Source organism: Euprymna scolopes, chromosome 45 (genome assembly GCF_053919585.1).
Source record: "Euprymna scolopes isolate OS-2025 chromosome 45, ASM5391958v1, whole genome shotgun sequence".
In the NCBI taxonomy this organism is placed as follows: Eukaryota; Metazoa; Mollusca; class Cephalopoda; order Sepiida; family Sepiolidae; genus Euprymna; species Euprymna scolopes.
The window spans coordinates 43,534,958-43,547,457 of NC_136526.1; the positions used below are offsets into that span (position 1 = coordinate 43,534,958).

Sequence of the window (12,500 nt, forward strand, 5' to 3'; positions counted from 1 at the left end):
TTAATAGGATAGCGTGTGTTATTTATTTTGTGTGTCACGCTTACGCCCGAGTGACTGTCGTTTAATTGATATTGACTTCCATTTCTTGTAATAAATAATTTTACCAAGAATTCTGCATAAATTTTGGTTTTGGTTTCAATTCAAGCTGATGCACCCAAGTCATATGGATCTTTTTTTTTTATTTTTGAAACCACAACTTTACAAATCGATAGAACACGAACTCGATAATAATATATATGAAATCTGCAAGAATTAAAATATATTTAAGAGTACTTTACGACTGGGCTATGCAGGGGGTCCTTGCTAGCTTAGGTAAATACTTTTGCAGTTTTAACAAAAGAGCTACAACAACATCAGAGCGTCTCCATTTATGCTGAACCTCTACAGAATGACAACATCAATATATTACATATGAAGGAGTCCCCTGTGGAATTTCCACAGATCTCGCTAGTAGCGTATTGTTGTCATATTTAGATTGGTGAATCTGTGTCCCCTTTGAAGGTTCTTGATAAATTGCAGAAACGTATCTGTAATTTGATTGGCGCCCACACTTTCTTTTTCGCTGCAGTCTCTTTTTCACAAACGTGATGTTGTTAGTCTGTCTTTTCTACAAATACTATTATTTCTATTCTCATGGTTGCTTCTGTTTTCTATGATAAATCGACTCTAAAACTTCTTACTCTTCCTTTCTCATCAAATCTTTCTTGGAGTCCATATATTAAATCCATTGCTCTTTCTGATTCTAATAAAATCGGCTCTCTCTATCGTTTGAACCACCCGAGGCTATTCTCTATCTCTACAAGTCAACTGTCAGACGATGTATGGAGTACTGTTGTCATATTTGGGCTGGCGAATCTATGTCTCATTTGAAAGTTCTTGATAAATTTTGGAAACGTGTTTGTAATTTGCTTGCAATTCTAATCGCTAAATGTTTGACACAAAAAAGAAGAATGGTTTTCAGATCGCCAAGTTCGTCACATCAAAGCACACGTCCCAAAAAATCTGTCCTGTTTCCTTTTCGACATTATCGCAAACAAGCTGTCTTCAATCGACACCAGATTGCAATGTACATCGTAGCAACGCCGAGCCGACAAAAAAAAAAGAAAAAAGAAATCGTCTCCAACTGGAGAAATGCTGCCTTTTTATATTGTCAAACTGGACCACGTCTCAATTTGCATCGACACCCGTACTTGTACTGGGCTGGTCACTGAAATGTGGTGTCTGCACTCAGATTAATTGTCCTCAGTCAATGGAAGGGGAAACTCTTCTATACTAAGGCAATTTCATTTTTGCAGAATCCCCTTTTGAGTGGAGCTGGTTATCTCTCACATTAAACCGACCTTGTGTCACATTTTGTTTCGTGGGTAATAAATAAATAAATAATTGGGTTTTGAGTTAAAGACTTTTTCTCTTTTTTTTTCTTAAGTGAATGGCACCCGTGTTAATCAGGCACACTACAATTTTCCCTACAGGCCCAACCCTTTCTTCTTCACTGCAACCTCTCTCCCTCACAGACGTGATGTTGCTAGTCTCAGTTTTTTCTACAAATATTTTTATGACATATGTTCCTCAAAATTGTCCCTGCTTCCTTTGTTCTAGCTCGTTTGACTTGTGGGTCTAGTGGTCTTCATCAATTCATTGTTTTAATACCTCATTGTAATACAACTTCCTATTCCAGTAGTTTCTTTCCAAGAACTGCAACGCTATGGAACTCTGTTCCTACTCACCGTTTTCCTTCTACCTACAGCCTTTTGTAACATGGCCGTTACGTTGCAAATGGACAAACAAATAAAGCAGATAAATAAAATATCCGGGTTTGCATTTTTTTTTCTTTTTTAGCAAATGTTTCTATTTTTGTTACTGCCCTTCGCTGTCACATGTTACGTTTTACCAGGCACTTGTTTCTCCTCCTTCCGACCGCATGCCGGTGACAACTGACCCATTCTCGTCCTGGCTATTTACACGTCTATGTTTTTGTTTTTTTGTACATCGACTTTATTTCTCTCGCGAGCATGTGTTGCATTTTTTTCTCCTTTTTCTTTCCTTCTTCTTCTCGCACACATTTCCAAATTTGCATGTAAGCGTTTTTCTGCTGCTGCTGCTGTTGCTGCTGCTGCTGCTAATCTCTTTGTGTAAAAGTGTTGTTTGTGTTTGTTATTATTACTTGTTTATTAATAGTTTCTGTTACATTTGCTTTTACTACTAAGCATCTGTGTGGGTGTGTATGCTCTTACGTATGTTACGTGCAGTTCACAGTTATATATGTGCGTGTGTGTGTGGGTTCTTATCCGACACAGTTTCTTTTGCCTTGAAAGTCTCAGAGATGTATATGAGCAACAATAATGTGAACATACCTGCTTGCCTTGGCCAGCGGATGATGCCTTCTTGGTCGCTGCTGGTCTGCCATCTTGTGGGGAGTGGTACTGCAGACAGATTCATTAATGAACACAAACCGTTAGATTTTGGAATTTCCTTCCAGGTTCCTGCTTCCCCAACTGTACTGAGATGCAGAAGTTCAAATGTAACGTGAACTGACATCTTGCTGTCCAACTCCCCACATAGTACCCTTGTAGCTTATGTCCCTGATAATAGCCTCCTACAATCAAAGTGGCAATGTGCCTTGTTTGGGGTGAAAATGTAATAAAAAAAAAATTTTTTTTTTTAATTTAAAAAAAAGTTAGGATGCTGGCGAAAATAAACCTAAGGTCGACTTTCTACTCTCCACAAGAAATTCGCACGATTAGTTTGAAATCCTAACATGCAAAGCTCGTTCACAGGTGAACACTAAAAAAAAATACTGCATACTTACTCTCTTTGAGAACTGAGGAAGGCAGAAAGCTGACTTGTGTATGTCCGAGTTATAATAACTCAACTCGTAAGCATCGAGTTCTCCCTCGCTCAAATAACGGATCGGTTCTCCAAGCTTAACATCCTAGCAACAGATAAAAGAATATTGCATGAAAATCTTGTACGAGTAAAAACTGTTGAAAGTCCATAGTGCTCGTTTTTGTTTTTATGTAAAAGGTCATGTGGTTGGTTGGTTAGGAAAAAAAATCAGGATGAAAAAGTGAAGCATGCATGGTCCTCCATAAGTTTACCGCAAACGAGGCATAAAAACAAAATGACTAAGTTCAGCATTTGCCTCCCCCTCCCATCCTATTAAGCCCCAAAAAACCCCCAGGGGACGTCAAATCCTGGTGAAAATGAACAAACGATGCAGTTTTAGGCTTTAATAAATTTGAGTTCTGCACCATACAAATAAAGAAATGATTAATTCACAAAACAAATATTTATATATATATATATATATATATATATATATATATATATACATATGTGTGTGTATATACATATATATATATATACATGTGTGTAGATATATATATATATATATATATATATATATACATGTGTGTGTATATATATATACATGTGTGTAGATATATATATATACATATGTGTGTGTATATATATATATATACATGTGTGTAGATATATATACATGTGTGTATATATATATACATGTGTGTAGATATATATATATATACATGTGTGTGTGTATATATATATATATACATGTGTGTAGATATATATATATCTATGTGTGTGTATATGTATATATATGTATATATATGTGTGTGTGTGTATATATATACATGTGTGTATATATATATGTGTGTGTGTATATATATGTGTGTATATTTATATATATGCTTGTGTGTATATATATGTGTGTGTGTATATATATGTGTGTGTGTGTGTATATATATATGTGTGTGTGTGTCTGTGTATATATATGTGTATATATATGTATAAATTTTTATATATATGTATATATATATATATTTGTGTGTATATATTTGTATATATATGTATATATATATATGTATATGTGTGTGTATATATTTGTATATATATATATATATATATTTGTGTATATATATTTGTATATATATGTATATATATGTATATGTGTGTGTATATATATGTATATATGTATATATATGTATGTATGTATATATATGTATGTATATATATATATGTATATATATATGTATGTATATATATATATATGAACCTACTTCGTCTCAACAAGGGACGGGGTCATCCAACAAGCTAATAACCCCAAGTAAAGTTGGATGACCGCGTCCCTTGTTGAGACGAAGTAGGTTCATTTCAGTCGGATTTCGGCGCGGTTTGCTTGATCTGTGTTGGTAAATAGAAATTCTTGTGTTCAGGGCGTTTGCTCAGTTGGTAGATTGCTTGCCTTGTGTGACCTTGGGACGTGTGCCTTACACGACCTTGACCCCTGATCGCGGCCCAGTTATGATCTGCACCCTGGTCGGTACAGTTATGATATGTCGACTGGGCAACCGGGTCTGCCAACCGTTAGTACGTCGCGTCACCCAGTGAGTTCTTCGTTAAGGCGTTGGGAATTCTTCTCGGATGCTCGGTCCTCAAGGCCTGTTCTCCGTGGATCGTCTAGTTATTCTGGGTGTTCGTTGATGGATACGGTGTCACAAATGGCAAATAAAGAATATACATATATATGGATCAACGCACATCACCAACAAAACTCCGGAGGTTAGTTAATATAATATATATTTCGGAAATTCATAAAAGAAGTATTTACAGCATATACATAGAGTTGACAATTAATTCAAGCAAGCAGTTAGTTCTACAACTTAGCTTCTGTTGTTGAAATACCTGGTCGGTATTGCGGACCTTGCGTAATTCTTGTTAAGTGATCGACACGTTATAAGCGTTGAGTTATAAGGCAACAAGCGAGGGGGAGAGAGAGAGAGAGGTGATTTTGCCGAGACTTATCTCTCTTTGACTCTTACTGCTCTTCACTGACTCTCCTACTTTTTACTGACTTAATCTCTGATTTTTCATTTCTTTTATAATACAATTATGGAATGATGACGACACCCATGTTCGTCATCGACCAATCAAATTGCTTGATTATAATTCGACGGGGCCTTTTCTCATTGGTTGATTATACTTCGACAGGGCCCTTTTTTCATTGGTCCATTTCCAAAATTGGACTGACTCCTCCTTTAATTAACGCCCAACTTACACATTGTATTAATTAACTCCTCCCTGGCTTACTAATAGAATTTCCCCCTATCCAGGAAAATTATTTTTCCTTTGACTTAAAGCAAATTACGCGATTTTATTTGTTTTAAAATTATCTATTGATCTCACTTTTCGCTTTGATAATTCAAAGGAATTTTAGTTTATCTTTGAATTAAGTTCTGGTTGTCGGCCATTCTCTTAGATCAAAAACAACCCGACTTTTCAACTTGTCAAATTCACAGGTCAACTTTGGCTCATAGTTTTGCCAATTGCGGGTGTGAAATCCCCACCCCTCCGGCTACTGTACCACTATGATTCCGGCCCTTGGAGATTAAAAATATTTTATGCATTCTTTTTCGCTTTTGAAGTTTATAATGTGATTTATCCTCTCGCTACAAAGGCACTCTTGCCGCCGCCATTTCAACAACAGACTTAGCTCAGAATTTATTCACAAATAAAAATTAATAATGATTTTTATTACTTCAACCCGATCATCGTCCGGGAACAAAAAAATACTTTTAACCAAAATAAACGTCACATCAACCCTACAGGTCTGATGTGGCCTCTCTTTAGTGTTACACTTGCATGCAAGAGGCTCGGGTTTCGAATCCTGAGTTCGGATGTGTCTAACTGATGAGCCCAAATGAGGGCGAAACTCGAGTCTTGGACTTCCGGTTCTTTGACTGTCATGGCACTTGTGGGTTGTGACGTTGTTTGGCTGTGGAATTTATTATATACAATCTCTCACATTCTGAATATATATATATATACATGTATATATACATATATATACATATATATGTATATATACATATATATGTATATATAGATATATATGTATATATAGATATATACATATATATCTATATATACATAAATACATATATATACATCAGTGGCGTACCTATGTAAAATGGCGCCCATGGCAAAGTTTGAATGTGCGCCCCTTCTTAATAATTTATACCTTAGATATACCTAACCTACATAATATTATAATACAGGCACAATTTTAACGAAAGATAAACCATGAAATGAATGTTTTAATAAAGTAATTATATGGTCATTCTTGCTTTAAGAAATAAAATTCTAAATTATCCAAAAAGAAAGGACTACAACATACTTCATTTATTTTTATTATGAAGAAATTGAAGGATAACAAACATACCACAATAAACCTCAATAAATCCGGCCTTTTTTGTTTCAATAATAACATTCTAAAATAACACTTTTCGTGCCTTTATGGAAGCAAATTCGTCTATGATTTTATCAAAGTTAGTTTTCTCTAATTCTTCCCTTTCTATACTCATCAAAGCTAGATCACACAATCTGTCCTGACTCATTGAGGCTCGAAGACATGAAAGAATTAGTTTCAGTTTACTGAAACTTCGCTCGCAGCTTGCAATAGATACTGCCATTGTCAACATTATTTGCAAATCAATTCGAAGATTGGGAAATACGCTCTCATCACCATATTCAACTATGCATGTCAGAAGGTCTTCAGGGCGCGATAACTTTAAGTTGGCACGACTTGATATCAACATTTTGCAATCAATAATTTCCTCATATAATTGCTTGCCATCTATGTCTGAACTGTACACAGCTCCTAAATTTTCACACATAGACTCTAATTGTTCACAGTCAGATGTGTCAGGACCGTAACAAAGGCCTTGGACATCCAACAGAAAGCCAAATTTGGAATCGATGTCAAATAACCGGGCGAATCGATCATCCATCTCTTTGTGCAGGCGGTCTAGAGCTCCCTTCATGACTCGTTTCATTTCATCTGTTCTTGATAACCCGGCATCTCTGTGCATTTTCACCAGCCATTCTTGTTTTTCCCCTTGTCCTTCTTTTGATTTCAACGTCCCATTTTTCACAAAGGTTCTTGCCATCTTCCAAGCATTCATCAACTAAATTTTCTCTTGCATCATTGAAATGATCTCTTAGGCCTTTTATGTCTAGGGGCAGCATTGTGAAAATTCATTGTCTTGTCTTGCAATCGTTTTTGCACTCTATCTATTGGCGTAAGTATTTTGTGCCAAAAACCCAACAATGTTAGAAACTCGTATGTTAGTATGCGATTTACTAGTTGTTTAGCGTCATTCTGGGTATCAATTGTTTGGCTGACATCTTGTATCATGCTGTCTAGTACATCAACGATTTTGTCAAGATACATTTGTACAGGCTTCACTGCTTCTGTTCTAGAACTCCAACGGCTTTCTGCTTCAGCCTTTAAAACCAGTGGGACAGCGTCTTTTAATTTCTCCCACCGCTGTGTGGAACGGGAAAAGAAGCTATACAATGAGTCAATAACTCCAAAGAACGAGACCATTTCTGTGTCTTGCCTGGCTGCCTGAACACCTACAAGGTTAAGTGAATGGTTATCACAATTTACAAACACTGCCAGCTTGTTTTTTTCATTTATTCTTTGCTGCACACCACTTCTGTGTCCCGCCATCACAGCAGCATTGTCATAACATTGTGACCGACAATCTTCTATCTTCATCTGGTCTTTCTCCAGTTGTTGCATGATAACTTCAACGAAGCTTGCAGCATCCTTCTGACGTATATGGAGAAAACCCAGAAAGGACTCTCTAACACAAACTGTTTTCCTTTCAAAATCAATATCCACAAACCTTACAACTTTTGAACTCTGCTGATAAAACTTCATAAAATCAGTAAAACCACGTCCCTTTCCTCCTAACCTTAAGTCCTGATGGTAATACAAATAATGAAATTTAATAAAATTAACAAAAGATAAAAAGTATATGCGATGTGGATGTAACAGGATTTTTAATAGTTAATTTAGTGAATGTAATTCTGGCATTTTTATTGTGTTCGCTTATCTTTCGCGGAAAGACAAAACAAACGGCAAAGTTGACAAAATGCGTCCTAACCGCTAAAAACTGATGGGGTGCAGTTATGACAGCCGGCTTATCATTATAAGCCTCCGAGTAGTTTTTGATTGTGTTCGAAAGATTAAAGTCTAAAATAATCTTCAAAAGAAAAAAAAAATGTATTTTCACACGTGAAAAAAAAAAGTTATGAAGAAAGATACGAAAAATCAAAAATATAGCTAAATTTCAAAGTTTTAGAATTTTCGTAAACATTTTCATAACTTTTTTTTTTTTGTAAAAATACATGTTTTCTTTTGGAGAATAACTTTAGGCTTTAATCACCATCAAAATAAAAAACTAATGGGAAACTTATAAAAAATTATAATAACCTGACCTTCATAACCAAAACAATAATTATTTTAGCATGCAGATTGAAAGATGAGTTTTGCATTTAAATTTAACATAAAATTGATTTCCCATACCTTGACCATTCTTACTTTTAAAGCAATTAACAATTTTTTTCCAGATATTATTACAAATTAATATGCTCACGGTCACTTATATTTCTATAGTAGCAGATGAATGGATGCAATGTAGCTTGATTTTTATTCCAGTGGAATCTTTAAGCCACATCTTGCAAAATAAATGAATAATTCTCAAAAATGCCCAGAATTTATTTCTGATAACAAATTTATTGGTGCTCATACAGAATGCGGACCATGATATTTTTTGATAAGATCAAGTTTAATTTACAACATTTTTGTTTATTTAATTGTTAGGTGGAAGAAGAAAAGTTATAAAATGTCATCTCCTCATTTAAAAAAAAATGAATTTCTAAATAACATTATGTCAGCACGGGCGACGGCTTATATTCTGCATACATACCAAATTTATTTTATTAACTATCCGAAAATACTTAAATAACTAAGAAATATTTTAAATTAAATTTACATGTGAATAAATTCTAAAAGAATTGATATATTTCTTTGTCAAGTTTTTCAGTGTGTTCATGTGTAATCTTTTAAAATAAAATGTAGAATACCACTTTTGTTTATGAGAGAGAATTTTACTGAAAACTTATTTTAAAATAAATAAATAAATAATAATAATAATAATAATAATAATAATAATAATAATAATAGTAGTAGTAGTAGTAGTAGTAGTAGTAATAATAATAATAATAATAATAATAATAATAATAATAATAATAATAATAATAATAATAATACTAAGATAAATAGTAGTTTTATATAGTAAAAATATCTACTTAAATTCTACATTTAGATTAAAATATAACTTACATTTTTATGGTGACTGACAAAATTTCAATCTTTTAGTCTGTATTTGTGGGTCTTGTCAGTTCCAAGACAAACTCAACTGGCAAAACGGTTTCAGTAAAATTAATTTTTATTGCTTTTTATCTTCACCCATCCCCCTGTTATATATTTAGAACTTGGTTTTACAAACCAGTAAACAGGGGGCAGCCTCAACCAATAAATAGCCAGCAGCTTAAAAACCAAAGTTAAGACCTTTTAGCACCTTCTTGTTAGATTTGTCAATGCTGAAGGACTGGATAGAAATCAAGAGGTCATGTTTTATGTTTGTTTTTTTTTTTTTCTACACAGCTAAAATAAATCCACATCATATATTTGTTATTAGGTTTTATTTGTACTGGTAGCTTAAAAATAAATATTCCTCATTTTATCTTTTAGTACCAGCTATGGAAAAGTTTAACATTTTTTTTTTTTTCAGAATCGTTTTTGAAATTGGAAATTAGGCTAATAATTTAGATCATTTTAGGTCACTTTTATTATTTTGGAATTTCTTAAGAATTTTATAGGGGTTACTCTCAAGGACATCCCTGAAAAAAATTATTTTGTAAATTTATGATTTTTTGACACTATATGATAGGTTAGAAATATTCAGGAAGCTGGAAGTGTGACCTTGCAACGTGTGACCTTACACGACCTTGAACCTCTGATCGCGGCCCAGTTATGATCTGCACCCTGGTCGGTGCAGTTATGATATGTCGACTGGGCAACCAGGTCTACCAACCGTTAGTACGTCGCGTCACCCAGTGAGTTCTTCGTTAAGGCGTTGGGGATTCTTCTCGGATGCTCGGTCCTCAAGGCCTGTTCTCCGTCGATCGTCGAGTTATTCTGGGTGTTCGTTGATGGATACGGTGTCACAAATGGCAAATAAAGAAATATACACATATAGGGATCAACGCACATCAGCAACAAAACTCCGGAGGTTGGTTAATATAATATATATTTCGGAAATTCATAAAAGAAATATTTACAACATATACATATAGTTGACAATTAATTTAAGCAAGCAGTTAGTTCTACAACTGAGCCTCTGTTGTTGAAATACCTGGTCAGTATCGCGGACCTTGCGTAATTCTTGTTAAGTGATCGACACGTTATAAGCGTTGAGTTATCAGGCAACAAGCGAGGGGGAGAGAGAGGAGAGGTGATTCTGCCGAGACGGAAAAACTCGACTTAGCTCTCTTTGACTCTGATTCCGGACTCTCTGACTTAATCTCTGATTTTTAATTTCTTTTATAATACAATTATGGAATGATGACGACGCCCATGTTCGTCATTGACCAATTAAATTGCTTGATTATAATTCGACGGGGCTTTTTCTCATTGGTTGATTATACTTCGACAGGGCCCTTTTTCATTGGTCCATGTCCAAAATTGGATTGACTCCTCCCTTAATTAACGCCCAACTTACACGTTGTATTAATTAACTCCTCCCTGGCTTACTAATGGAATTTCCCCATATCCAGGAAAATTATTTTTCCTTTGACTTAAAGTAAATTACGCGATTTTATTTGTTTTAAAATTATCTATTGATCTCATTTTTCGCTTTGATAATTCAAAGGAATTTTAGTTTATCTTTGAATTAAGTTCTGGTTGTCGGCGATTCCATTATATCAGACATTTTGTTTACGTCAAAAGACCAAGAATGCATTTGTCGCTTTGAACTTATCGGACAACACATTTTCCCATCGGAGCAAAAATATTTCATAACTTCAATTTTCGTTCGACCTGATTCACCAAATGACAATTCTCGATACGTCATATTATTGTTTTGAAATTTCGGACAATTCATTTTTTTCCTATTCTTTGTTCTAAAACATAGTGCCGAGTCACTGCGTGTATTTCTCTCAGATTAAAAACAACCCGACTTTTCAATTGTCAAACTCACAGATCAAACTTGGCTCATAGTTTTGCCAATTGCGGGTGTGCAATCCCCAACCCTCCGGCTCCTGCACAACTATGATTTCGGCCATTTCAGATCAAACGCCTGTGTATTTTGGCTAAAATATTTTATGCATTCTTCCTCGCTTTTGAAGTTTAGAATGTGATTCAACTTTTCGCCACAAAGGCACCTCCGCCGCCGCCATCTCAACGACAGACCTAGCTCAGAATTTATTGACAAAAAAAATTAATAATAATTTTTATTCCTTCAAAACCCGATCATCGTCCGGGAACAAAAAATTACTTTTAACCAAAAGAAACGTCACATCAACCCTACAGGTCTGATGTGGCCTCTCTTTAGTGTTACAGAAGATCAGAGCAAAAAATCGCATTTTCAGGAAGATATAGACGAAAGTTTTTAAAGTTGGATCAAAATACCGTGGTATTTTGAGGGTTAAAAAGTTTCTGAAGAAGTTTTCCAATAAAAATTGTTGGATTGAGATAGTACTAAAAGTTTAAGATTTTTACCATCTTATTACTAGTTTCTTATTTTAAAAAAATAGCATACTTTTATCATAACTTGGTGTTTCCAACCCTTATCAATTAATTTTGAAGACTATAGGCCTGTGAAATTGTTGAAATTGTTATCAGAACTTTTTAGTATCTGGCTTACTTGCAAATTTATTCCAAAATTAAGGTGTGATGTCAGTTTAGCAAATGTCTAAATTAATTATTACATCTAATCGGGGAGGGAATATTTTTTATTATCATCGAAAATAGACCCGAATTTCAACAGAAACTGTGAGTGAACGGAGCAAGAATTTTTTACCATTTTTGGTCCAGAGGTAATTTATTGTGTCTAGAAAAAATATATGAAAAAAAAAATGTATTACCATGTCAGCCACATCCTTTTTTATTAGATTTTGGTGTATGTCGGTAAAAAAAATCTAAAAACCCTTAATATATCTATAAGGATTCACTTTTTAGCAAATCTGATGCAATTTTTGGATTCCTTGGGTCAAAATACTTACCTGTGCAAATTTTCAGAGCCACACGATCTGTCAATCAGAAAATATTCAAAGAAATGACATCACAAAATTTATCCCGGGCGCCACATTATGCAGCAAAAACGAAAACAAAAAATGCTCTAAATCGGAAACCGCTTGGAATTAGATGCTCAAATTTTCAGGATTTCTTAGTTTCTATATTGTCTACCTGCACTGCAAATTACAGCCAAATCTGAGGGTATGGGTGTCAAGCCCTGGATGATTTTACATGGAATGCATGAAAAAGGATGGTGGCCTTCCGTTTATTCCGGTTTGAATATATCGGAATTATGCAGAAAAACTCGCTCCCGTAATAACGCATATGT

The 12,500-nt window shown here is 34.5% G+C and overlaps 1 protein-coding gene across 2 annotated transcripts in view; it reads right to left on the minus strand.

The window, feature by feature from the left end:
• The window catches only part of LOC145269509 (spermidine synthase-like), a 132,685-nt gene that overhangs the window by 14,615 nt on the left and 105,570 nt on the right, over positions 1-12,500 (minus strand). For both annotated transcript variants that reach the window (XR_013865074.1, XM_080125249.1), the window contains exon 8: positions 2,810-2,932. Coding sequence is in view for 1 of the 2 variants with exons in the window: in XM_080125249.1 (XP_079981375.1) it covers positions 2,810-2,932 (123 nt within the window). In the remaining variant the exon portion in view is untranslated. The remainder of the gene's footprint in view (positions 1-2,809; positions 2,933-12,500) is intronic.